General features: G+C 37.6%; 1 protein-coding gene across 1 annotated transcript; it reads left to right on the plus strand.

The window, feature by feature from the left end:
• Positions 1–3,440: 3,440 nt before the first annotated feature.
• Positions 3,441–27,827, plus strand: epha2b (eph receptor A2 b). The gene is made up of 17 exons (XM_067370462.1): positions 3,441–3,617; positions 4,197–4,264; positions 5,438–6,086; positions 15,106–15,261; positions 15,433–15,768; positions 16,965–17,089; positions 17,201–17,387; positions 17,997–18,096; positions 18,589–18,644; positions 18,739–18,864; positions 19,631–19,816; positions 20,329–20,390; positions 20,515–20,724; positions 20,890–21,039; positions 21,133–21,326; positions 21,727–21,882; positions 25,938–27,827. The coding sequence occupies exons 1-17, from the start codon at positions 3,536–3,538 to the stop codon at positions 26,044–26,046; spliced, it is 2,952 nt and encodes a 983-aa protein (XP_067226563.1). The 5' UTR covers positions 3,441–3,535; the 3' UTR covers positions 26,047–27,827.

Below are 27,827 nucleotides of genomic sequence, written 5' to 3' on the forward strand. Positions count from 1 at the left end.
TATGTTGATGGGCTAGGAACAATGGACCTGCTGTTTGCTTCTCTGCTGTTGAGTGGACTACCACCTGTCCTTAAACAGCACTCCCTTCACAACTTCCCCCACATTTTCAAACAACCCTTTTCTGCATCCATTCATGACTGTTAAGTTTCAAGATTTATGATGTTATTGCCACCTTGATGGAATTTTTAAATTAATGATAACTAACATTTCTTTTTCCTTGCAGGAATAACATTTATATGCTTTTGAAATCTAAATGTCCCCAAAACTTGGGCCAAAGTCAGTGTGTGTCTGAATCACAACTGAATATAACAAAAGGGGAAATGAAACTTAGGGAGAGCTTGTCAGTTGAATATAATAGCGCGATAATATTGAACAACCAATGAATTAAAAAACACATGATTTGGGCAGATCTTGCTTTACCTAGTAACAGAAGGGTTTGACTTATGAAGAACCAATCATATTGTAGAATGCTTTGCCATGCTCCTATCCTATATAAACTATTGTATTCTTTTTGCTGGTGGGATTGTCTGTGATAGATAATAGGTCCTCCAGCTGTGATTGAAGCATATTCTAAGGCATAGTCTGGAGTCTGCCTGGTTTATTGCTGCGCAGCAAGTTCGGGAACATTAGAAACCTTATTCCCAAGTGATAGTGTTCAAAAGGGTCAAGACGTTGACCGACTCAGCCGATGTCAATTAGGAGACTTGCTAGAGTATATATTATTTAACTGACCCAGGTAAACTTAAGTCAGGTGTGTAGGGGAAATTCTACCTCGATTTGGCGAGCCAGCTTCAGGAGTCCTCAAAATCTCCCTCTGTCGGTGGACGGGGATGGAAAATCTACCCTAACTACACTGTAAAAAATGACCGTGATTTTAACAGTAAAAGACTGTAAAAATGCTGCGGTGACAGTGGATAACTGTAATAGATCTAACGGTACATTTAATGTGATTTTACGGTAAAATACAGTTAAATTTACAGTTTTTGGAAGTGAAAAATAACAATTCATTGTAAAATTTACAGTGAAAAACCGTGAATTGACATTCCCACAATTCCCTGCGTGACACTTGACATTTGATATATTTTCATTGAAATAACTCTTCTTCTTAGATTTTCTCATTTTTTTCTAATCAGTTATGTACATTAGGGTTTTATGTTACATCTAATGTTGTTAAATTAATGTTTGTGTGTGTGAATGACACTGTGTGCTCCTTCTATATATTAGTATTGTCCTTCTCAGCTTGTGAAAAAGCTGCTTGTGATGAACTTTGATTCATCATGTGACTCTTATCACCACTGTGTTTGGTGACTGTCAGTGTAATATAGAGATACAAAACATATTAGTACTTCATTATGTTGGTAAATTAACATTATATCAGTTAATGAAATATGTTATTTTACCGTAAATTTAACAGATTTTTTTTTTACGTTGCTACTGTATTTTTTACGGTAAAGTTCTGGCAACCACAGCTGCCGTTTTTTTACCGTAATTTTACTGGGATTTTTTTTACAGTGTAGTAAGTAGTTGTACCAGTAACTAGTGTACTAGTGTACATTTTATCATTTTAAATTGCTCTTATGTAAGAACATAAATTGCATCACAAGGAACATAAAATAAGAATACTTAATTAGTTCACATAAAGGCCCTGAAGATGTAATTAAAATAATTGATTTCAAAGTGATTACACACAGTGTTTAAATAATGATTGTGCAAAAGTAACTAGTTCTGCTTTTTAGTGCAACTTTTCATTCTCAAATCAAGTTCATATGAATGTGTGAAAAAAGGGTGTGAGGTGAGAATAGCAGTGTGGGGGAAGTTAAGGAGATGGCATTGTAAACCAAAAAAAATCTCTGAAATGTTGGGAGCAGCCCCCGGTGTGAAAGATTTTGTGGGAATGGTGTCGTCAGAGGTGTGGAAAGTGAATATTTTGACAAGAGCGGTGCAATGACAGCAGCAATGAACTCCAAAATTAGGGGTTGCACAGTATTCTGAGCATTTTTGTCTTAGAGAAATACTTTGAGACTGAACAAAATTGCTATTTAAGAGTTTAATTAGTAATATGTAATATGTACACTGTAAAAAAAATCCCAGTAAAATTTACGGTAAAAAAACGGCAGCTGTGGTTGCCAGAACTTTACCGTAAAAAATACAGTAGCAATGTAAAAAAAAATCTGTTAAATTTACGGTAAAATAACGTATTTCATTAACTGATATAATGTTAATTTACCAACCTAATGAAGTACTAATATCTGTTTTGCACCTTTATAATACACTGACAGTCACCAAACACAGTGGTGATATGAGTCACATGATGAATAAAAGTTCATCACAAGCAGCTTTTCCACAAACTGAAGAGGACAATATTAATATATAGAAGGAGCACACAGTGTCATTCACACACACGCTAAACACCATCATGGTAACATGCATGAAATTTTAAAAATGCAATAAACATTAATTTAACAACATTAGATGTAACATAAAACCCTAATGTACAAAACTGATTAGAAAAAATGAGAAAAACTAAGAAGAAAAAGAGTTATTTCAATGAAAATATATCAAATGTGAAGTGTCACGCTGGGAATTGTGGGAATGAATTGTTATTTTTCACTTCCAAAAACTGTGAATTTAACGGTATTTTAAATGTACCATTAGATCTATTAAAGTTATTCACTGTATATAGTACGGAAACTTTCTGTAAACCAATTGACAGTTTTTCACTGCAGCATTTTTACAGTCTTTTACTGTTAAAATCACGGCCATTTTTTACAGTGTATGTTATGCCATCTGTTGTTTTTTTATCTAAATGAACTTTTTTTTTTTACCGTCGTAAAATGCTCTCTGTCAAGTAAGTCCTTTCACTTGTGCACTTTTTGTCGGTGACTCCACTGTGTGGCTGTCAGTGGAGCAGCTAAGTAGGGGTCTCAAACACAGGGAGCTTGACTCCAAAATTCCTAAGAGTTGCCATGGGACACTTTTGTCAGGATTTAAGTCCTGTACTCAAGCTCTTACCAATTCTGCTTACAGTTGATACATTTTTAATCTTTTATTTTGCTGGGGATTTTTTTTAGCAGTACACATTAATGTAAAAATAAATGTTACTCATTTAAAAAATATTAGTCTATACAATAATTTGAATATCAGTTCAAAAGTTAATGTAAGCAATTGTATGATTTTAATTGTTAGGTAGCCTACAGCTGAGAAGATCAAGATCCTTGACATATCACATGACAAATCAATTTAAGGAGGAGATTTAGTCATTTGATGTCTTAAAAAAGTTAAAAATTGTGTCCACTATAAACTTTACAGGTAAGTTACTCGTTAAAAAGAAAGGTCAGGGGCGGGGTCCCAGGACAGAACTCATACATGTCAATGCCCGTGACCACCCCTCCTTGCTATAAAGACGTCGATCACATTCCAGCGGGCGGGGTTCATGACTCTCCGCGTTTCTCAATGAGTCTGTGGAGAGCGCAACTGGAACAGCAACTGGATTGAGCGTGGAGCAGCCAACAGCACTGTCCACTCAGAAGGCAAAATGGATTACAGACGGATTAAGCGAATTTTATTTGTCACTGTATTTATGAACTTTGTATTTATTTCTCTTCAGAAAAAGGAAGGTACGTGAAATTTGCTCTCTGAGACTTTCTAAAACTTCTTACTCAGGTTTAAAGGTTCAATCCTGTGCCGTGTATTTAACGTTAAAATGACTGGGAAAAACTGCAGCAACGCAAGTGTAATGCTAAATCAACCTGTGCGAGAGAAAAAAAGATAGTTTAAATGTTAACAAGCTTCGTCGATGCAAAATTGTGCTTTCCACCCTTTTGTGAATTGAAATACTTTTTAATGTTGAAAATGTATAGCATTTTAGCAGGTTATTTTAGACTTTATAAGTGGCATTTAATGTAGCCTATCATACGTGAACGCAAATCATAAGCGAAGAGCCTTAGCGACGAGAAATAATTACGAATTTTTATTATAAACTGTTATTATGAAATGTTAGCCTATTATTGTCATTATGAACTGAAATGTGTTTTATTTGCAGCAGTAGTAGCTAAACATTATTTCCTCGTTTGTTTCTAGTAGGAACCTGTGATGCTTATGCATTCAGGGTACTTTATTGTTGCTTTATGCGTTACTGTTACTGTCTATCCGAACACAAATATTAAATATATAATATTTTTTCTTTATTATCACAGAGGTGCTGTTGGATATGATGGCATCGGGAGCAGAGTTGGGTTGGTTGACATCGCCTGTTGAGCGTGGGGTGAGTTTACTCCTCTTGTACAGTACGAGCCTTTAGATTTAGTTTGGCAGCATTTCTTTTCGTTTCGTTTGTTTCACCAAATTTTAAAATGAAAGGTTTTTATTATTTCTTTATTATCGTTATTGCTTAAGGATAATTCAGACTTTACCCTCAAAAACATTCCTGAAGGATTAATACTTCTCTGCCTGCTGAACACTTGTAGTCTCGTGCGATTTTAAAGCCCTGTGTTAGGGACTGTAAAACTGAGGGTGTAATTAACTTTTAAAGGTTGGCGCATATGGTGCTTTTTGTGACGTGAACTGAAGCTATAATGTTAACTAGAATTTAGAAGCGTAATTGGTTTTAAAATCAAAAGGATGTGTTTTAGAACATTGTAGCTGGTAGACCAATTTGGACTTGCAACAAACGCAAATGGTCATAGTCAAGCTGGGCATTGAATGATAGCTGGTTGACAAGCTTAGTGTAACCTTGTTCCAAAAGGGCTACTGGGTTTTCCAGCAGGGAATGATTTGAGATGGCAAGTGCAGACTTGATAAGTCTTCCTTCCATCAATAGCCAGTCTAAAACTGAAGGTTTTCATCTTAAAATGTGGAAAAAACAAATGCATACAAAGTAATTAAATGCAAAGCATTGTTTCCTTTAGACTGTCCTGGAAAAAGCTGAGAAATTAAGAATGTGAACAAGGTGTCAGCATGTTCAATTTTATAGAAAGTTAATTGCACTCTTAAGGAGCTGCTGTTTATTTAAGAGTTTAATGCCTTTCAAGCGTATGAAATGCTTTAAACCACAAAGTTCCTTTTATTTGGAAGCATTCGTTGTAGAGACAGTTTTACTGCCATGCCACACACTACGAAAACAATGCACCTCTCCTGTAATTAATACCATGGTGACACATGAAATAAGAGCTAAAAACACACATGTACACTGCATGTGAACAGATATGTTACAGCATATTACATCAGTCATGCAGAAAGACTGCTGCATTGTTCTTTGCCAGAAGTTGGTGGGTAATTGACCAGCATCCTCACTACTACTTAAAATTCCATGGTCAGGACATTTCATGTTATTTTTGTCCTCAGCCTTCGCTGGCATCTTTTCTTTGAAATTTTTTTCCACAATCTTGGTTTTGACTTTATTGCTAACATACATTTTATTTATTATTTCACGTTGCAGTGGGAGATTGGCCAGCGGGCTGTGAACGGCTCTCTGTTGTATAACTATTATATATGTAACGTGGAGGAACGAGAACAAGACAATTGGCTTCGTACTACGTTCATCCAGCGCAACCCCACTGCTTCTAGGGTCTTCGTGGAGCTGCGATTCGTAGTTCGTGACTGCAACTCTTTCAATGCAGACTCACTTATCTGCAAGGAGACTTTTAACTTGTACGCCTCCGAGGCTGACGCAGACATCGGCACTGCTTTTCGCAAAGGACAGTTCCGCAAGGTGGCCACCATTGCTCCAGATGAAATATCCAGCCTCGGGGAGATGAAGATGAACATCGAGACAAAAGTAGTGGATAATCTTTCTCGCAAGGGCTTCTACCTGGCCTTCCAGGACATTGGGGCCTGCGTAGCCATCTACTCTGTCAGGGTTTACTATAAAACATGTCCAGCCACAGTGAAGAGCTTGGCAGCATTCCCTGAGACAGTGGCAGGGGGAGAGAACCAAGCCCTGCGGGAGGTGCCTGGAAGTTGTGTCGAAAATGCCGTAAGCGAGGACCAACCTCGCATTTATTGTACCACGGATGGAGAATGGGTGGTACCTGTGAGCCAATGCCAGTGCAGACCCGGGTTCGAAGCCATGAACGATGCTTGCCAAGGTAAGACATAAGTTTCTTTGTTTGGTTTCTACAGATCGAAGCCAGCACCAGCTGTTGTCAGTTAAGATTTCTGGTTTGGGTTGGGAATTTGAATATTGACTAAACTTCCACAAGAATAGTGATTAACATTTCATTCATAGTACATCATTATATGAATTACTCTATTATTTTATAAAAATGTTTTGTATTATTGTGGATATATATTAAAAAAGACTAAGTAATATCATAAGAAGTCAGGTTTTTTTCACATTTTAAGTTGCCCACCAGCATCTTTAACATACATGCTTGCAATTCTTTTTTGGAAAAACACTTTTTCACATTTTAAGTTACTCATCAGCTATTTTGTTCATGCTGTGACTGTTAAACTTTCAAGTGCTTTGAAACCTGTTTGCACTTTGTCACTGTGCGCTTGACTCCAATAACCCCCAGCATTCTTTGAAACACAAGTTCAGACGTCAACATCTATTGCAAATCTATTGTGCTTTAGGCAGAACCTTTCAAAGACAGATTTAAATCTGGCTTTGAGGATGTGACAGTTTCTCTTGGTATTAGGCATGTCACCTATTTTTTTTTTTTTTTTTCTCCTTATGTTTCTGTCCCTACCACACCAGAGCGAGATCAACCATGTGACAGTCCTAAAGTTCTTTGTGACTGCAGAAATGAGAGGCACTGGCATGTTGGAACTTGTTTAGAATAAGTCAGTTTTAAACGTCCTCTAACCTCAACACTTTAACATATTTTCACAATTCAGCCACATGCAGTGACAGGTAAAGTGCAGGAAAATGAAACACGAATTATAGCAAAGTCTCAAATAGGCAATCTGGGTTAGAATTTCTTAATTGTAGCAGATTACCATTGCCAAGATCATGCACATGCATTTTTTTGGTTCGCACACATTCCTTGTTTTATAGACTAGGAATTGTGGGAACAGGTGTGTGTGCATGGTTTAGAATGGGAAAAGATAAAGTGTCAGACTTTGGAGAGGGAGGAGATTGTAGTGGAAAGGTGGAGAATGGAATGTAAAGGTAGCAGAACAATGTAGTGCTGTGTTCAGAGACATACCCCCCTCCACAGGTCCAGTGCCTCTTTCACTCCGCTGATGCATTCCTGCTAGGTTTATTAAGGAGCCTTCCCAACTACTGCCTGCTTGAGGAATTCCCTGGGGAGAGCTCCAGGCCAGAGCTGACTCATGTTGATGGATGTACTGTTGATTAAAGGCAATCATTGTCAAATAGCCAGGTCAGAGAACTATGGGTAAATGCGTGGGTGGGGTCAAACAACATTTCGTTCTTAAAAAAGGATGGCAAACTGTCCAGTAGTGGTGAGATTTCTTAAAAATGTAAATATCAGACATGCACGCAGCACTGTGGTTTAATCAGTATTGACGCTGATTCTGTTTTCCACTAATAAAACAGAGCCTTTCTCAGTCATAACGAATAAAAGTGCACATACCTTTGCTGACCACACAAAGTCTGTTGCCTGACCTGTGCTAGACTGCACTAGGAATTCATACACACACCCTGTCACTCACAGTAAACTGAGGTTGCCTGAGTTGGATAGTTATAGTTTCTGGAATGTTTCAAACTGCTACTGGCCTCCATATTGTTGATCTATAGTAAAAATGAGACCCTGATGAAGTCGAATGATCTTGAATCTTTCATAGCAACATTTCTGTAGAAGAAACCTTGTGCTTTACTGTAAATAAGGCGTTTTCTGCACTGGAACAAGCTAAAGCTGAGAGTTATGGGTGACCAAGTTAGAGCTGTGCGTGTATAATGTGTGGTGAGTGACTGGCTGGGTAGTAATTGACTTGGGTGTGTGTCCTCAAGAGCCATAAGTACTGGTTTTGGATGGATCTTCTTCCTATCCTGTTACTCTGGTCTTTTTTTCCTTCTTTTTCGCTTTCTTGCTCTTAGTTTGTCCCACCTTTATAGCCTCTCCCAAACTGATTGTGATCCCTAGAGTTTTCCCAAATTAAACCAACTAGGCATGGTTTATATTTATTGTTATTGGCTGTTCTGATGACAATATGTTATTTTTGGCCTTGACTGCAGGTCTTGGAAGTGACATGTATTGAAAGTTTAAACATCCACTTTCACACGGCCCTGCAAACACTGTTGTAACTCTTCTGGGAGATTTCAAATGGTGTCTTGTAAATAAACAGATTTGCTTATCCCAATCTGTCTCCCAAAGACAAATAGATGGTTTTAGACCATCCCCAGTTTACATGCAAAAGTGTTTTAAATAAACGTTAACTCAGACTCACATGCATTTATGTGTACGGTCAAAAGGTTGTGAAATTTTGGAATTCCTTGCTTGAGAAAGTCCACAGAGCGCTCAAATACCTCAAGCCATTGGGCGACAGCACTGAAGGGGAAAACAGAAATCCTCCACAAGTGAGATATCTGGAGTTTGCTAGGTTACAAATGAACAAAAGTGAAAAATGATTGTGCAAGCTTATTTGCGCTAAATATAGTTTAGCAGTGTTCCACCAGAATCCTAAACGAAGTTGATGAAAGCTGTGATGATCTGTACCCTGAGGTGTAATTATTTTCTGCTTTATATGATACTTATGCTCTCTTCTTTTGCCTATTTCGCTCTCTTAATACCTATTAAGCTACAGAAACCGTTTATGTCCACCTTTGGGATTCCTAATCTTACTTAACTAGCAGTCAACCGCAACAATTAATTCCTGGTTCTTCCACTGCAGTATTGCCTGGGCAAGTTTAGATAATGATGAGCACTTCCAAATGGGCTTGTTTGACTTCTTTGATCCTCTGTCAACTTCATGTGCCAACATCAAATGAAACTAGAGTAGATGACATGGTTCTTCTGTTAATTTAAGTATAATGACTGCTGAAACTTACTAATTAAATGAAACTATACTCACTGGAAGTTACTCAGTTTCTTTGAAATGTTCACGATGACCATGTAGAAGGAGGTGGGCGAAGTTCTCTATGATAAAGTGAGTCACCAGAAGGAGGGAATTGTGTGGATTTTTTCCACCTTAGTAATGTAAGAAAATCAGTTGCATACAATTCTGCCAATTTTGTGTATATAATTTTGCTTCTTTTTTAGTTCAGTGACACAGTTGGTGGACCGATGCGGCGGAAAATTTAGGTTAGATGCTTTATATACATTGAAGCACTTACAGGAGAGGAGTTAACTTCAGGATAGTGTGCATGCGCTGAGTGTATTGTGCTGCCAGTGTGTGAGATCAGCAGTTTCCTGCCCCTATGTCAGCTCTGCGTCCCCGAAACAGGACAAGCTATAGCGGAAACCGGAGGCATGCTAATCCTCGGTGACCCTCCAACTCGTCCGCTCAGGGTTTTTTATTGTCACTGGCTTCATTCACTTATTCATTTTCCACTTGTTAAGGAATTTTGTTTATGTTTTTGCTTCACTTTTTTTTTGGCCTAAACCAGACTTTACCCATACGTGTTGACATCTCAAAGTTTGGACAGTGGGCCAGAATGAGAGCAAACCAGAACACTAGATGTGCCCATTCAGTCGCTGGATTCATGTTTTAGATTTCTTAGTTAACTCCTTTCTTAATTAACAAATCTTCTGGATTGGTCTCAATGTTTGTGTCCTTTTGTGCTCTGTCATCTTCTCTTCCTCTTGCCCTCTTCCCTTTAGAATGAGTGAAAAGTGTGAAAAGAGAGGGATTAGAGCATTTATTGTGTCTGTTAACGACTAGATGAAAGAGTGAGTGGAATTGTAAAGCGTAGATGTAATTCTCTTACAACTGTTCCATTGGGCTGATAATCCTTTGCACTAATGCTCTCACCACACCTAGAGACCATTCCCTCCCTGCTGGCTTCATGTTACCACTGCATCCCCCCTATACATACAAACACACACTCAAAGCTCTGGCTTTGTCCCATCTGACCATAACAACCACTCCACTGACCATTCAGAGATGGTACAAATGTTTTCTGTGGAAAATATAAGCTATTATGTGGTAATATGCATATTAACCTTCCAAAATCAAGCATTTTTAAGGATGAACTGATATTAAAATACTAGCCTATAATGATTAACCGAAAATTATTCAATATATTAATTATTACTTAATTGCAAATACATTAAAAAATAAATGCTATTTTGTCTGACAAGAACTATTTATTTTAGTTTTAGTTTTAGTTTTTTTTTTTTACATCAATTCAAAGGACTGCTTTAATCCTTTTATGCAAAAAAGTTTAGGATGTGAATTTAGTTGCATTAGATTTTTGTATTATTTTGTTGAAAACAAAATCTAAAAATAGGCAGAAACATAGCATCCACAATTAAATATCCAATATTGACTTTTAAAAATCCAATATTGACTGATATGATCATTATTATCACTATTATCATCCGAAACCAGACATGTTCTTGTTATATTTAGCTAAATAAATAAATACAAATCATATTGTGTATTCCTAAAAAACTAGATCAAAATTTTTATTTAATAAAATATAAGCATTTTGTAAAAAATAAATAAATAATAAAATTTTTACTAGTGGGTGCAGGACACTATAGCTTATTTATGTAAGTGAGGATAGCAAAATAAAGTAAACTGTGACAAATTATACCCAAACATTCTTCATACAGTGGACTACCAGTAAAATTGATAAAAATTTGGAACCAAAAATCTTATTTTTTATTCCAAATATATTCAAATAGAAAAGTTATTTGAAATGGTAAAAATATTTCACATTTCACATTCAACATTTTTTTTTTAAAAAAAAGATTAGTTAGATCTAGCTACAATTTGTCTTCACCTCATTGTAGGCCACAGAAAACCAATGTTTATGATTGCACCATGCTATCTTTATCTTCATTTTCTTATGTGTACATATTTTATTTTTTCAGTGGCTCTCTGTTTGAATTGAACTTCTTCCCCTGTGAAACGAGCCCCTGGCCGCTGTCCGCACTCACTCTGCTGCGGTGTTTGTTTTACTTGGCCATCAACACCTGGCGGAGCAGCACACTTTAACTCAACTCTGCCTAGGGCTACATGTAAGCCCCTCTGTGCCTAGGTTTAAATGACTAGGCCTTTTGTTTTTCTTTCCTTTTCTTCATTCGAAACTCCCCCATCAAACTCTTGTCCTGGAGGGGTTCGCGCTGTCCCGCCGCCATGTAAACACTCATTCATTCAGCCCTCCTTCCCCTTCTCGGTCAACTCATCCATCCATACATCCGTCCATTAACGTCACCCTCTCATCAGTCTTCGCTCTGACTGCTCCACTCAACCCATACGGCTCACAGACCCCAGTAGGTCATCGGCGAGCAGGATCCAGCTACTCTCACAATAAACAAACAGTCACTCAGAGGCTCTCATGGCCTGGGCCCTCGGTGCCAGATAGCGAAATGGGGCCAATGAGAGACGGCCGACACATCTATGCATCTCTGCTGGGAAGTTTGTATTACATAAATGTAATCAACGTTCCTCAAAAGCCATAAGTCGTCTTTCTCCTTTGACCTCTCGTTGCGATTTTTGCGATTGAGCTAGTTCTCCTTTCCAGAACGTGTCCAACATTCGCCTTCTCTGTCCCTGCATGCTTTGATTGGCTGCCTTAGGAAGGAAGCTACGAGTCAGCCTTGTGCTTCCTGCTTCCTGTTGTGTCCAAAAGGCGAAGACAAAGACCCTCGTGCTGAACCACATTCCTGCAGGATTTTGGAAAGTAAAACGTTGACTCAAAAAGCCATGGTAGCTTTAGAATGCAACCAACTATGCACTGTAACAATAGAGTTAAAACAAAAATGATTGGAGCACATTCAATTCAAAATTCAATTCAAGTTTTGCATTTAATTCTGTGTGTTGCAGTTGTTGTAATAATTTGTGAATTGTGAAATTAAAAGTAAAATTTACTAGCATTTTTTGAGTGAAAATTGGTAAATCCTACACCTATTTTGTTTTACTTTGGCTTGCAAAGTCGGTAGATCTGATTCGTAACATACAAAGTGTTTTGAATAAAAGTTTTGAGTCATTCAAATTCTTTTGTAAACTTTTTGCATGAAAGGATTAAAGCAGCCCTCCAAAACGCTGTCAGGTTTTTGTCCGTGGCTGTTAAGAAGCCAGCCAGCGTATTAACGCGTCATGTGGCATCTACACTATTCGAAACAAGTGTTTTCTCTCTCGCTACCCCGAGTGGCATTCTGTGCCTGTTGTCCGGAGTGAATGGGCTGCCGAATGTTGTGCTAGACCCTCACATGTGGCCATGAGGCAAGCGAGGGGACTTAAGAATTTGGAGATTACGAGTGGAGAGCTGAGAGGGGGGCTATATGAAACGGGGTTCGCAGCAGCAGCTGTTTGGCCCCCTTCACTGTGAATAGGACAATTCTTTTTCTTTCCCTACTCCCCCCTTTCCTTTCAAATCCCACCAGGACTCGTTATCCCTCTCTCTGTCTCTCCCTCAGTCCCCCTGTCTATCCCACACTATCCCCACCTCCGCAGAGGGGTGCGTTAATGAGTTGCAGTAAAGTCTCTACAACAGCTGGCACAGAAACAAGATGAGGAGTCAACTTGAAAGAAGGAATAAATAACACATTGGCTCGATCTACGCTGCCGTGCTGAATTCTTTTCATGCTGCAAGTTTTCTTTTGAAATAAGAGAATGCATGCTCTCAAATATTAGAGGTAATGTATACCACCGTTAACCCCCTTCCTGTGAGGGAGAGCAAGTGGCTCAACCCAAAACAAGGCCTCAATTGATACAAAGCATTCAGGAAGGAGGAAGCACCCTACTCTGTAATTATAACTGTTTGGCAAATCTTCAGATAACAAACCATTAGAAAAGGGAAACAATGATTTGGTTTGTGGTCACTGTGCTACTGAAATACAACGACTGCAGAAAGTACTTGGACACTATTCGCCACACTTAAAATGCATGAATGCCATTGCCATGGTTAGTTCACCCAAAAATGAAATTTATCCCATGATTTATTCACCCTCAAGCCATCCTAAGTGTATATGACCATCATCTTTCAGATGAACACAATTGGAGATATATTTAAAAATATCCTGGCTCTTTAAAGATTTGTAATGGTAGTAAATGGGGGAGTGTTTTGAAGCCCCCCCAAAATTGCATCCCTCCATCATAAAAAACAAAAAATCCATACAGCTCAAGGGGGTTAATAAAGGCCTTCTGAAACAAAGCAATGGGTTTTTGTAAGAAAAAAATCCATATTTTGTTTAAATTGCGAGAGGCGACTAAGCTTAGGCTACTCCTAAATCCAGCATCATACATCGTATGAGAGGTTACTCATTTGGTGCAAGTCGACTTGCGCAGTATGTGTACAGTCATCTGGCGGAAGGTAGTTATTTTACATTATAAAGTTTTAAATATGTGTATTTTTATTACAAACACCCATCGCTTCGCTTCAGACAGCCTTTATTAACCCCCTGGAGCCATATGGATTATATTTATGATGGATGGATGCATTTATTTTTGGCTTCAAAACACGCCCCCTGTTCACTACCATTATAGTGCTTGGAAGAGCCAGGATATTTTTAAATATATCTCCAATTGTGGTCTGAAAGAAGATAGTCATATACACCTAGGATGGCTTGAGGGTGAGTAAATAATGGGATAATTTTAATTATTGAACTATCCCTCTAATAAAAAAAATAATAAATTAATTTTTTATATATATAATACTAAAACTACTGGGCAAATGTTTAATAATCTCTATAGTATTACGCCTCTGGCAGTATTTTAAAACATAAATATAAATATCTCCCCTGATCAGACACATATGGTGTACATGATTGTGTAATATTGCTATAATCTGTGCCTTGCGTGTGTCTCAGCCTGTCTTTTGACTGATAAAACTTGCACTTGAAACTAAAAACCAGAAATCACCTCTTACTGAAAGTAGATAAATGGTCCTGTATGTGGCTGCATGCACCAAGAAACGAAAGAGCAAATTTCAGAAAGGAAGCAGTGTGTGTGTGTGTGTGTGTGTGTGTGTGTGTACACAGGGTGGCGGTGGATTGTGAATGAGACTCTGGACAGCGGAAGGACATGAGCTGGGCATTTTGGAATGTTTCTAGACAGATTCCGTGGACACCTTTCTTTTTTTCCTGTTTGTACATTTAAACTTCTGATTGACTAAATGTATGCAAATTCAGATTTTTGTTTTATTAATTCTTTTTTTTTTTTTTTTAAATAGAATACAGTAAATAAGCAACATTTTTTTTTTTTTTTTATGTGGGGACAGTTTTGTCAGACTTAAATATGTGTGATCTCACTTTTTATTTCAATGACATTTAACCAAATTATCTCAAGGCGATTATTAGTACATGTATGATGTAATTTCCCTTCAAGTTTACACAGGTGTCCTACCTAGAAGAGAAACCACAGGTGTAGTTCATCACATTAACTCTGGACATGTTTCAATGAGGTTTGATAGCTACAGCATATCCAAATACTTCATTTTGTACAATATATTTTTTATAATTTGAAACTTAAGTCATTGTGCTGCAAATAAATGCCACATTTTGTGATATTTTATTATATATTATGCAAATATATACATATATTTTTAAGTGTGACTTAAGTTTCCAAACACTTTTTTGAGCCACTGAATGTCAATATTTGTTAATGCAAACTATTCATGAAAAATCCACAAGACTTTTGTATTGAATCCTTTGTTAGATGCAGCATTCATCCTGTTTGTTGGTTTTATTCATTTTGTTCAGTTTTCTCTCATGGTTGAGTTTTGAGAGCAGAGGTACCGGGCTGGAATGTGGGATGACTGGTCCTGTTTGTAGAGAATGAGGGGGATGGTTCACACAGGATGAGTAGGAGTGTGCTTAGTCTTGCTCTGTCAACTTTGCGCACTCTTGCACAGAGCTTTAAAAAAAAGCTGTAGAGGGAAAAAAAAACATCTTCAAAGGAGGTTCATTTACTGTGTTCATACATAGATGATCACTTGACATATACGATGTGAACAGTTTAATTGCACACAGTTTCCTCTCATCCGCATCCAAGTCATCATGCATGTGTGTTTTTTTGCTCTTTTTTTGGTAGAATGTCAGCCAGGCTTCTTCAAATCTTCAGTGTCCAGTGAGGCCTGCAAACCCTGCCCAGAAAATACGCAGCCCTCGGGCCGTGGCGCCATCAGCTGTTCCTGCAAGGAGGGCTTTTATCGAGCACCCGAGGACCCCGAGACAGCCGCTTGCTCTGGTGAGAAGTCAAAACGTCTGACTTGAACATTCATTGCTGTCATGAGCTAGTTCCTGTCATTTTATATTTACCTACAGTATCCTTTCTCTGTCACTCTTTACTTTAGGGATTAACTAAACCTGTATAGGTGAGCAGGTAAATAAAAGGCTTGTTTGCTCTTTGTCTACTCAGGTTTACCTTCCGCTCCTCAGAATCTGCTGGCCACCACAGCTCAGATGTCAATAGGCAGGCTTCAATTGTCATGGAGGCCCCCTGCAGACACCGGTGGCCGCAGTGATATCACATACACTGTGGTTTGTGAGCGGTGTGAGGGGAGGACGTGTCAGACTTGTGGCGAGAAAGTGCGTTTTGACCCAAGCAACTCTGACTTGAAGGAAACCAGAGTCACTGTGAGTGAACTGGAGCCCCATTTGAACTACAGCTTCACAGTAGAGGCACGGAGCGGAGTGTCTCAGTTCAGCAATAAGAGAGCCATTAGCAGCATCAACACCGCTTTACATTATACAGGTTAGTATTGATCACTTTAAGTAGTTTAAGTAGTGTACTTTGATTTTGTTTTCAACTTTGTGGGAATTTGCACTACTGTTTAAATGTTTGGGGTCAGTAAAATATTTTATACAACTTTTTTTTTTAATTTTACATAAAAATATTTTATATAAATATTATATAAAAAAAGAAAGTGATACTTTTATTTAGCAAAGATGTGTTAAATTGATCAAAAGTGACAGTAAAAACATTAGTAATGTTACAACATTATATTTAAATGCTGTTCTTTTGAACATTTTATTCATCAAAGAATCCTAAAAAAATCACACTTTCCACAAAAATATTAAGCAGCATCATAACTGTTTTTAACAATAATAAGAAATGTTTCTTGAGCATCGAAGTAGCATATTAGAATGACACTGAAGATTCAGCTGTGCCATCACATGCATAAATTACATTTTAAAATATATTGAATATAGAATATATAAACTGTTATTTAAAATTGTAATAATGGTTCACAATATTTCTGTTTTTACTGTATTTTTGATTAAATAAATACTTTAGGCAATGTTCAAACATACAGCAAAAAAAAATTTGATTTTTTTTTTTCTCTCATTCTGTTTTATTCTTTTTGGAAATCAAAAATCAAGAATATATTATAAATACTTTAGGCAATGTTCAAACATGTAGCAAAAATAATTTGAAAATTTTTTCTCTCGTTCTGTTTTGTCCTGTTTGGAAATCAAAAATTAAGAATATATTATAAATACTTTAGTTTGCTGCAATGTTCAAACATGCAGCAAAAATCTGATTAATTTTTTCTTTATTTACTCAAATCTTTTTAGTATTTTGTAGTCTAAATGGCAAACCCCCCCCACAAAATCTAATGTTTACAAACCCAAACCCAACCACTTCCATTTGTGGTTTGAAATCCGATTAAAATCAGATATTTTGTGAATTATAGTCTGTACGGTGACTCCGGTCAGATCGGATTTCAAGATTTTTTTCACGACGCCATAGTAAGTGCACAGTGTTTACTCGAGCTGTTTCCAATTAAACTCATTTTCCCCTCAAGTCTTTTCTCAAATAGCAAACCATGTGACATTCACTTTTGGAGTGCAGTTAGCCCTAAAGATCAGATTTGAAAGTTTTGAGTGTGCAGAATGAAAAAAAAACCTACTTCACAGACTCACACTTAACTGCCGTTTTACCCCCAGATCCCCCAAAAGTGACTGCAATGCACCTTGTGGAAAGTAGCCCCACCAGCCTGTCGCTTCAGTGGTCTGTTTCTCACCGTGCCAAGCCAGTTGCTACACGTTACGAACTGATGTATCGCAAGAAGGTCAGTAACAATATCCTTTTCATCCCTAATATTTAACTGCAAATCCTGATCTGTGATAGTGGCATTGTTATTCTCCATTTCATCATCTTCCTTTCATTGTCATGTCTACAGGAAAATGATGAGGAGAAGGCCAGTGGAAAGGTCACTACCTACACTGTGCTGGTGCTGGAAAAGAACTCGGTGCAAATCAGTAATCTGTCTCCTTCCACTGTCTACTTGTTTAAAGTCCAAGCTTTGAGCTCAGAGGGAAACTCGGGCAGCTACAGCGTGGAACAGGAGTTTTCAACACTCCCCGAAGGTAAACAAAATGAAAATGTTCGCTTTTATATTTACAATTATGTATTTATTTATTTAGTGCTTTTTTGCACTTTTTAAAGACTATATGGGATCAAAATTATATTTTTGTGGCTTTTAATTCTTTGGATTTGACTTATATGCTCGTACACACCTAAACATTGAAAAAACTTTTAACAGAACTATTTAAAATTTATAGTCTTTTTCTTATTGGAAAATGAACCAAAATGCTGATGACTCATTCTGCACTACGCAGATATATATCCAATCAAATGTTTTCTAGAATGAGAATATCCCGCCCCTTAATACTACAGGCTGCTTGTCAAGCGAATTCATGGGGTCTTTAATATTTAATAAAAATATTTTTCAGAAATTCTAAAATTCAAAATGTTATAGTTTTTGAGAAATATACATTGTAAATTATTTTTATAATCCAATTCTATCAATATTATTATTAAAAGATTATTTTATTTTTTGTTTCTTTTTAGCCTGAACAACATACATGTACCAAAGTGAGAGAGAATGTTTGTTTGCTCTTTTATTTTATGGAGTGTGCTGTTTTATTCTTGAGTGATTCATTTGCCTGGCTGCTTTGTTGTTGTTGTTTTCCCAGCTCTTCAAAAACCAGGAAACACAGCAGTGATCCTCGGGGCAGCGATTGGGGGAGGTGTCATGCTTTTCATCGTAGTAGTGGTCCTGCTTGTGCGAAAACGGTTAGAAACAAGCACTTCACGCACACACCCAGCTTTGTACCTCTCCCCTAGTCACTCCTTCAAGCCGTTCCTTTTCTTTCTCCTTAAAAATCCATTCACTGTTTCCTTTTCACCGCTCTCACACTCTTACTGAAATTGCTCCTTACCAGTTTTGAGGAAGAATCAATTCGCTGACTGTCCGCTGACTGCTCATTAAGTGTATCTTAACAAGAGGCATGTTTGAAAGGAGCTAAATCAGAGAGGCATATTGTGTAAGATAAGAGGCAGCGGGTTTGTAGCGGTTCTGTGAAGGTGACCTGAGCCCTTCTAGTTCCCAGTGATAACCCAGACCTCTGTCACCACTTGGCAAACACAGACCGCTTTTTTTTTCTAAGCACTCCTCGACTGAAAGGAGCCAGTCCAGCGCTAGCCACTCTTCATACTCAAGTCTGAAAAGAAATTTGTCGGTTTGCTGAAAAATAAAGCCCTCATTGAGTTGTTTTTCTTCTACAGCCGAAGAAACTCTCACACCAGGCAAGGGCCAGAGGACACTTATTTCTCCAGCCCAGGTTAGTGGCATTGAATTTCATTTGGTAGCTTTCTTCTTTTAAAACCCTGTTCCTTTCCTCCTCTTAAATTCTGCCTATATTCTTGTCAACCCAGACCAGTTGAAGCCGTTGAAGACCTACGTTGATCCTCACACTTACGAAGACCCCAACACTGCAGTGCTGAAGTTTGCCAGCGAGATCCATCCTAGTCACGTCACAAAGCAGAAAGTCATCGGAGCAGGTTTGTACATCCGTGGCAGTTTGACAACCCGCCGTGGGGTTGTTTTGAAGGCATTCTGGGAGATGGCACTTTCAACACTCATTGATTTGAAGTTATGTTACAGTTCATTGAAAGTGACAGCTTTTTTTCAGTTCATTGGAGTGACAGCTTAAACAAGGCGAACATCAGAAATTGTCTAATTCAAGCTTTACATGTTAGAGCTGGAATATTTTTAGTGTAGTAACTCTTTCCCTCCAGAGACATTTTTTTCCCTCCCAATGTCATTCAAATTGAATTAGTGTTGTTTTCTTAACCCGCTCTAGAGCTTTTTTTCATATCCCATATGGAGGAGTACTGCTATAAAAAAAACCTGAGTTAATTAATCATGACTTAAAAATAAAACAAACAACCGCTAAATTAGTACTAAGTCCTAAAGTGTTTATAGGCTATATCTCAAACGTCAACTTTAAATGAGAAGATCAGTGCACCGTGGTCACGTTTCCCCTCTCAAGCCGCCCACAGGACATGGCCCTTGTCCTGCTTGTTGTACACAAATTCTCATGCCCTTTCTGACCCCCTCTCATGAATCTACTCGCTAACCATTGGTAGGATTCTCCATGGCCTTAGCATTTAGATGCACACTGATTATATTTCCAAGTGTCTTTTTCATGTTTTTAAATAACCCCTATTTGTCATGAGACACGATTAAGGAGTTGCCCTTTGGTATGTTGCTTATCTGATGCCTGTATGTCTCTCACTTTGGTGGTTTTTTGTTGCTGTGCTGTAGGTGAGTTTGGAGAGGTGTATCGTGGAATTCTAAAAGTTCCTGGTCGGAAGGAAGCAGCGGTAGCAGTAAAGACACTGAAGCCAGGCTACACAGAGAAACAGAGGCAGGACTTTCTTAGTGAGGCCAGCATCATGGGACAGTTCTCACATCAGAACATCATCCGACTGGAGGGAGTGGTCACCAAATGTGAGTTTTAATTTTTTATTTACATTTTTTAAAAAAATATTTTAAATGTATTTTTATCATTTAAAAAAAATTGTATAAAACTAATATGTAATTGTTTATTAAAAATAATTTGATTAATGATTATATTATGTCAATTTGATACATAAGTAATTTTATATATATATACACACACACACATTTTTGCATTTTTTTTTTTGTTTAATTCAGGAACAAAAATAAAATAAAAATAGTTTACACTACAGTATAAATATAAAATATTTGCATTAAATTAATAATATTATTTTATATATATTTATTTTTTTAATTAAATAAAAATAAGAGATATAATAGTTAAATAGTTGAGAATGAAAAGGTAGAGAATTTAGACTTAGTCATAGTCAAATAGTCATAATAGTCAAATAGTTTTGTGTCGTTACTTTGCTTTTACTTTTATACTTTTATTTGAATATATTTCAGTAGAATTTGCTTTTACTTGTTATGTAGTAAAGCCTCTTTTTTTTTGTTTTTTGCAGTCAAGCATGCCATGATTGTGACTGAGTACATGGAAAATGGAGCACTTGACAAATACCTGAAGGTATGTTTGTCAAGTTCTTCACTGAGACAGAAAAATGATGACAGATGACGGTGTTTTAACATAGCAAATAGTTTAGTCCAAATTATCAAGAAAAACTAGAAATGAATCTTTAATTTTTTCACAGGACCATGATGGCGAGATGTCGTCCTTCCAGTTGGTTGGTATGCTCCGTGGCATTGCGGCTGGAATGAAATATCTCTCAGACATGAGCTATGTACACAGGGATTTGGCTGCCAGAAACATCTTGGTCAACAGCAATCTGGAGTGCAAGGTGTCTGACTTTGGTTTATCACGTGTTTTGGAGGATGACCCTGAAGGAACCTACACCACCAGCGTAAGTTCACATTGCAAATAAATGTGTGGTTCGAATGTTCTCTGAAGCTGCACTTAACTCCAGATGTCTTTATTTTACCATTACTACAACCTGGTTATTATTTCAGGATTTTCGGAAATTACAAGGGATTGCCTGACACTTGTTTATATGTTTTTTTACTAACAGGGAGGTAAAATTCCTATTCGCTGGACTGCTCCAGAAGCCATAGCTTACAGGAAATTCACGTCAGCAAGTGATGTGTGGAGTTTTGGCATTGTTATGTGGGAGGTCATGGCCTTTGGAGAGAGGCCATACTGGGACATGAGTAACCATGAGGTACACCACACCGGCTATGAACAATAACTCTGCTGTTTGTCTCAAAGGGTCTTCCTTGGAGCAAAATGTCTTATCTGACTATCTTTTTTCTAGGTAATGAAGGCCATTAATGAGGCTTTCCGCCTTCCTGCTCCGATGGACTGTCCCTCTGCCGTGTATCAGCTGATGTTACAGTGCTGGCTGCAAGATCGCTCCAAACGGCCTCGCTTTGGTGACATTGTCAGTCTACTAGACAAACTCCTCAAGAGCCCAGATTCTCTGAAGGCCATTGCAGATTTTGACCCTAGGTAAGAGCTCAACACATGCTCTGAATTCTTAAAAGGCTCGTATGAATTTTTACAAGACCCGAACGGCAGAGAGAAGTTGAGGCATGCACCATCTATTACACAATTTTGTGCAAGAAAGTCAAGTGGTAGTTCAAACAAACCCATTCCTTGGGAAAGTTTAGACATGCACCACGTACCAATGGTACCTCTGAATGGTTTTGGCATCTTCTGATGTTTATCACACTGTATGTGTGCAAGAGGGAAAATCTGACAGTTTCATTTCTTTATCAGATTCTTGAACTGAACAGACAGGTTTTCCTCTCGAAGTGTGTCTCTCCCACCCAACATTTACAACAAAGCAAAGGCAAAAAAGGTTTCACTGTGTGGTTTGCTGAATGTATTTGTGTTCTGTCTTTGTCAGAGTTTCCATTCGGCTTCCCAGCACCAGTGGCTCAGATGGCTCTCCATTCAGGTCTGTGGCGGAGTGGCTAGAGTCCATCAAGATGAGCCAGTACAGTGAAAACTTCAGCATAGCCGGGATCGTCAACATGGAACAGGTGCTGCAGATGAAAAGCGAGTGAGTAACGCTAAGTTGCCATCATTCCAGACCTTTAGCACGCTATACAAGGGAAGCGTAGCTGTGAACAATGAGATGAGATCACGCATACAGTCCAAAGTGCATTTCTGCAGAATTGATTTCTGCTTTGCTTGGTGTGTCATATCCTGGTGCTTAACTTGGTCAGTAGGAAACTAGGATTAAAAGTAAATTATTAATCTTTCTATAGTTAACATGATTTGGAATGTTTTGAATTTGCTCAAAATGAGTCTCTAAATACAGTATATACTTTTCAGTATAACAAAGATTTTATTTTTTTTATTTTTTTCATGTCTCTTCACCCATAAATGATGTTTTATACTTATTGAACTTAAATTCTGAAATATTTTGTAAATAGTCTCTTTTTAGTTTCATTTATAAATAAATTAGCTGTTAAAAAGATCTGTCTCCACCATGTACTCATAAATGAATGTTCACAAATAAAAATAAATACATTTATTATTTATTATTATTATAATCTCACTATTAAAAAATAATAATAATTTAGCTGATATTTACATACTTTTAAAAGTGCCACTGTTTGGATACAGTATCCAATTTTGCAAAATTCCTTCAATTTTCCCTCTTACATAATACAAAATTAGTTGGGCTACTATTCTGACATTTTATAAAATAGTCTTTTGAGTAAAATGGCCCCAGATGAACATAATTTGAGAGTTCTGGGAATTTGTGAAGGAATTTAAAGTGTTTGGAGCGTTCTCTTTCCTGTGGCATGCAGCCTACACTGAGGCTGATTGGTCGGGACAAGATCGTATTTAAATAAGATGGTATCTTTTAACTTTTAATAATTCCTAGAACATATAAATATTTTCCATGTTTTTGTTTTAGGGATCCGGTAATTGAATGTGGCTTAAATTTATGCTTCGGTTACAAGGATAATCTCGCACAACCGCAGACCATTTTTGATTTACTGCGAGTGCGGAAACCACATTTATTGTAATAACAATTTAACCTTTTTAAGACTTTTAATCAAGTTAGGCGGTAAGATTTTACTTAAAAACTTAAAAACTTCTCAGCGTCTTCTCAGCTTAAAATGCAACTCTTTGCTTCAAGTTTGAGCGGAAAACATTGTGGCAGCAAAGAAAGAATAGCCTTCGTTTTTAGTGGCCTCGATGTGGTGGATTGTGGCATGCTGTTCCCCCTCCCCTGTTCTGCCATCCCTCCCTTCCTCCCACTGTTTCGGTAGACACTCTCATCCCTCCCATTCCCAACAGCGTTAGTTGAGGCCTGTGCTTCCACTGCAGCCAGGAACCACTGTTTCTGCCTGCTGGGGCCATGAGGCTATGCGGCTACTCCCCCTCACATCAACAGCATTGGACTTAAAAGTCAGGATATGAGATGAAAGAGTGTAGGGATGGTGAACGAGAGAGCTGATGTACATGTGGAGGTAGAGACGACAGTGCTGGACCTCACGGAGGAGGCAGTTTGACTGATGAAGGGGTTGGGAGTGTAGTAACAGCGTAGCTCCAAGACCTCTGGCTCAGCTCCCGTGGGTGTTTTTAGCCTAGAAGCTCGCTGAACTTTGTGTGGAGGACCAGAAATGTCTTTGATGTGTTTGTCTTTTATTTTATGGCCGACTGTTCCATCTGGTGTCATCTGGTAGCACTCTTTAAAACCAGAAACTATTTACAAGTCCTGTGTTGGCTGTGCAGGCCAGCTCGGATTCATGATGTGTGAAGGGAATACTTGTTAAATCATCAAGGCGCTAATTAAAAATGTAATTAGGACTTGGATAAAATGTTATCTTTCAAATGCCGCTTCAGAATTACTTTTTGAGAGATAAGATTGTGTCATTTTCAAGTACCCTCCCACAGTGGTGTTATCATTGATGAAAACTAAAGCAAAAAATTATATGAATATTTTCCAAAAAAAAGGAAAATAAAATTGAAAAGATAAGAAAAGAAAAGAAATATATAAACCAGCTTAACATATGAAAAAGGACCTAAATTATTTTTAATTTTAGATACATAGATTATTATTAAGCTTTTCATTAACTTTGGCTAAACATAAAATTAAAACTGATGCTAAACTAAAACAGACACTAAAGAATAAACATTTTCGAATAATGAATTACAGAACTTGAAACCAAACTAAAATACATTCCCCTGGTATACCCAGACTAAAATGCATGTTTGAGCTGTTTTAACTGAAAGCACTAGCATATCTTAAAATATGTCAGTGCCATTGTTTTGTCTCAAGATGCAGACCGGTAATTTTTTTTTTCCCCCCTAAGTCATGTTTATGAAAGCTACTTAAATGCCCTAATTGATCTAAAACCTAATCCTGGCTTAATCTAAGCCCTGACTGTGAAACCAGGCTGAACGAAAATGAACATAAATTCATTTTAGATTTAGTTTTTCATACATTCATTATTATAAAATTGAGCATATACTCTTAAAAATAATGGTTCTTTATTTGCATCCATGGATCCATTAAAGGGATAGTTCACCCAAAAATGAAAATTTGATGTTTATCTGCTTACCCCCAGCACATCCAAGATGTAGGAGACTTTGTTTCTTCAGTCGATCACAAATGATGATTTTTAACTCCAACCGTTGCTGTCTGTCAGTCAAATAATGTTAGTGAATGGGAACTTGGATCAATAAGAGTCGAAAAACCTTGCATAGAGAAATCCAAATTAAACCCTGCAGCTCATGACGACGCATTGATGTCCTAAGACACGAAACAATCTGTTTGTGTGAGAAACCGAACAGTATTTATATAATTTTTTACCTCTAAAACACCACAATGTCCAACTGCGTTCAGCACTCGCTTAGTGAGGTCTGATCGCGCGAGACATCGCTGTCATTGTCAGAGCGCGATCAGACCTCACTAAGCGAGTGCTGAACGCAGTTGGACATTGTGGTGTTTTAGAGGTAAAAATTATATAAATACTGTTCGGTTTCTCACACAAACCGATCGTTTCGTGTCTTAGGACGTCAATGTGTCGTCATGAGCAGCAGGGTTTAATTTGGATTTGTCTAAGCAAGGTTTTTCGACTCTTATTGATCCAAGTTCCCATTCACTCCCATTATTTGACTGACAGACAGCAACGGTTGGAGTTAAAAATCATAATTTGTGTTCTACTGAAGAAACAAAGTCACCTACATCTTGGATGTGCTGGGGGTAAGCAGATAAACATCAAATTTTCATTTTTGGGGGATCTATCCCTTTAAGGCCCTGGTTTCACTAGTGTGTTTTCATTTTAAAACGCACAAGTTTTGCTACAGTTAAACCTGTCGTTTACACTACACAGGCGTTTTCAAACCTCGAACACGGAGACTTTTCGAAAACACTCTTTATACGTTTCAGTATAAACAGACCAAAATGGAGACTTTTGAAATGATGGCGTGGCTACCCACGTTCGCTCTGCGTATCCTTGACGACCGTGTAAACAATAACATGGAGACTGAACTGCAATTTTTACTGGCTTTTTTGTCATTTTTAGCAGAAATTGTGCAGTTAAACTCTGCTTTTTTTAAAAACTGCAGCTGCCTACATGCACAAGAGGCAACTGTTTACACTTGTATGCACATGCCCAGTGTGCATGAACGGTCACGTGACATGCGCTTTTGGTCATGTAGCATAGACTGAAATACTGTGGAAACCCCAGTGTAGACAAATATCGACCGTTTTAAAATGAAAACGCACTAGTGTAAACGGGGCCTAAGATCTTTTAACACCCACCTTTCCATTCCACAAAAGGTTCTTTATAATGAAAAAATGTTCTTTACATTTTTAAAATGTACTTTACACTAAAAACAAAATGGTTCTTTTAATAACTGTTCACAGAAAGGTTCGAGGAACCAAAAATGGCTTTTTTTATGGCAAAACTGTGAAAACTCAGTTTTGGAGCCGTTATTAACTTTGGCTAAAAAACAAAATTAAGCAAAAACTGTTGAGAACTAACAAAAAATAAAATGAAAAGTCAAATTGAAGATAAAACAAACTATAAACTAAATAAAAAATTTCAATAACCCTGCCCTCACATTCTCACATTCTTTTCTGTTTCCCAGGGATATCCGTAACATCGGAGTCCGTCTGCCGGGCCATCTGAAGAGGATTGCCTACAGCATCTTGGGGCTTAAGGACCAGACGAGCACCCTGAGTGTGTTTGCAGTGTGAACTGTCTTTAAAATGCACCGAAGGGACCAAACCCTTTGGCTATGGACTGAATAAACTCTCAGCTGCCTCAGGATTGGACTGCAGGGACAGCCCTTGACCTGGCCTTAACCCTCCAGCCTAGCGAGATGGACTCTCACCGCTGTGGAGACTTGTAGCATTTGATGTACTTCTCAAAAATGGAGGAAGTGTAAAACAATCAAAAAGCTATTGATGTACGCATCAAACCTTGTATATTAGATCTATTTTTACCATATGCATATGTTTATTTTTTAGAAGAAAATATAGTCATTTCTTTAGTTTTGTTTTTTAATTTTTTGTTTAGTTTCATATGCATGCTTAATTCTTATCAGAGAGTGATCAATGCTAGTTAGCGGTCACTTTACTCTCAGATTTTATACGTTGCTCCTCCAATGGTGTTGAAGGAGAACTGGCACTGTATTGCTCTGTACTTGACTGAACACTTCAGCATTACGAGAGAAAAACAGACCAACAGGTCATTCTATACCAGAAATGTAGACTCAAAGCTGGCGGTTATGGGTTTAACGTAAGACTTAGTGATGTTCCGCTGAGATCAAGGTGATTGTAATGCTTTCTGGTTTCTATCATGCTTGAGTTGGCCATGATTTGATGTCTCGCACGATGACATTTTCATTACAATTGCACTCTCAGCGCTATATGCTTTGGACCATCAAGTTTAAAGTCTGGTTTAGATGAACGGAACAGCAAGGCGTTCCTTAAATCCTGTGTTTTCTCTGCAAACAAGAAGAGCGGAGGCACCGCCATGAAATAGCACTTAAATCAGAAATCTCAGCAGCTGTCTCATCCCTTATCATTATGAAAGGTTACAGAAATGATGACATTAAGGATCGAAGGAACAAAGAGCGACCGAAAAAATTGCTCTGGAACAGATTGTCATTCTAAATCAAATGGGAAAATGTAATCCGGCGGTGTTCTGCAAACAAATGCACGGCTCTGATTTTCTGAAGTGACAGTCTTTGCAAACTAAGAAATAGATCAAACAGATAGTTATGTTTAACAGATATGTGGATGATACACCAAGGTCTGTTATTCATTTGGTGTCAGCGGATTAAAGTCGCCTGGAGCTGTGAATTGCGGAGACTATCTTCAGAAGATCTGGTTTATGATTAGCTGATCCAAGATATGCTGGGATGAAATGCTTCAACTTTCCTTGATTATTTCCTCTGACTTCCAGGACCTCAATATGGTTTCAGATGGGGGCAGATGCAAAAACTGTTTCAATGTTTAACTCTACTTTTCAAGACTATTTTGTTTTTTACAGAGGAAAGAATCAGAGTCCTTAACTCGTATTGGATTATATTGCAGTTCCTTGTTAATTTCACTTTATTCTGATTATTTCTAGATGTTGAATGCATTTGAGTTGTTCCATATTTAGAAATGACATATTTAGTGTTTGTTTGCAGTTGATATTGTTTCATATATTTTCCAAATGGGACGTTGATACTGGCAAACTGTAATAATGGCAGGACGTTTTGGAAAGGGAAATTTGTCATTTTTGATCTGCTATCTTAGTTCTGACATTTTTCTAACTATTGAAATTTGAAAAGTTCAGTACAAACATACAGACCCCACTCATGGGCATATTTCTACACAAAAAAAAAAAAAAAAAAAAAAAATTTGATTTGGCCAATTGTTTTGTACTTTATTTAATAGTCTATTTATTTTTTACTTTATTTATTGTTTTAATGACACTGAATTGGGATTTATTTGTAATGGAAGTTTGTCTTTCAGTCACAATAAAA

Source organism: Chanodichthys erythropterus, chromosome 20 (genome assembly GCF_024489055.1).
Source record: "Chanodichthys erythropterus isolate Z2021 chromosome 20, ASM2448905v1, whole genome shotgun sequence".
NCBI classification, from domain to species: domain Eukaryota; kingdom Metazoa; phylum Chordata; class Actinopteri; order Cypriniformes; family Xenocyprididae; genus Chanodichthys; species Chanodichthys erythropterus.

Bases quoted from the DNA above. Each gene is read 5' to 3' on its own strand.
- epha2b (XM_067370462.1), top strand. From the start codon at position 3,536: ATGGATTACAGACGGATTAAGCGAATTTTATTTGTCACTGTATTTATG. The intron at 3,618-4,196 runs GTACGTGAAATT...TTATTATCACAG, and splicing joins TTCTCTTCAGAAAAAGGAAG to AGGTGCTGTTGGATATGATG. The intron at 21,883-25,937 runs GTGAGTAACGCT...TCTGTTTCCCAG, and splicing joins GTGCTGCAGATGAAAAGCGA to GGATATCCGTAACATCGGAG.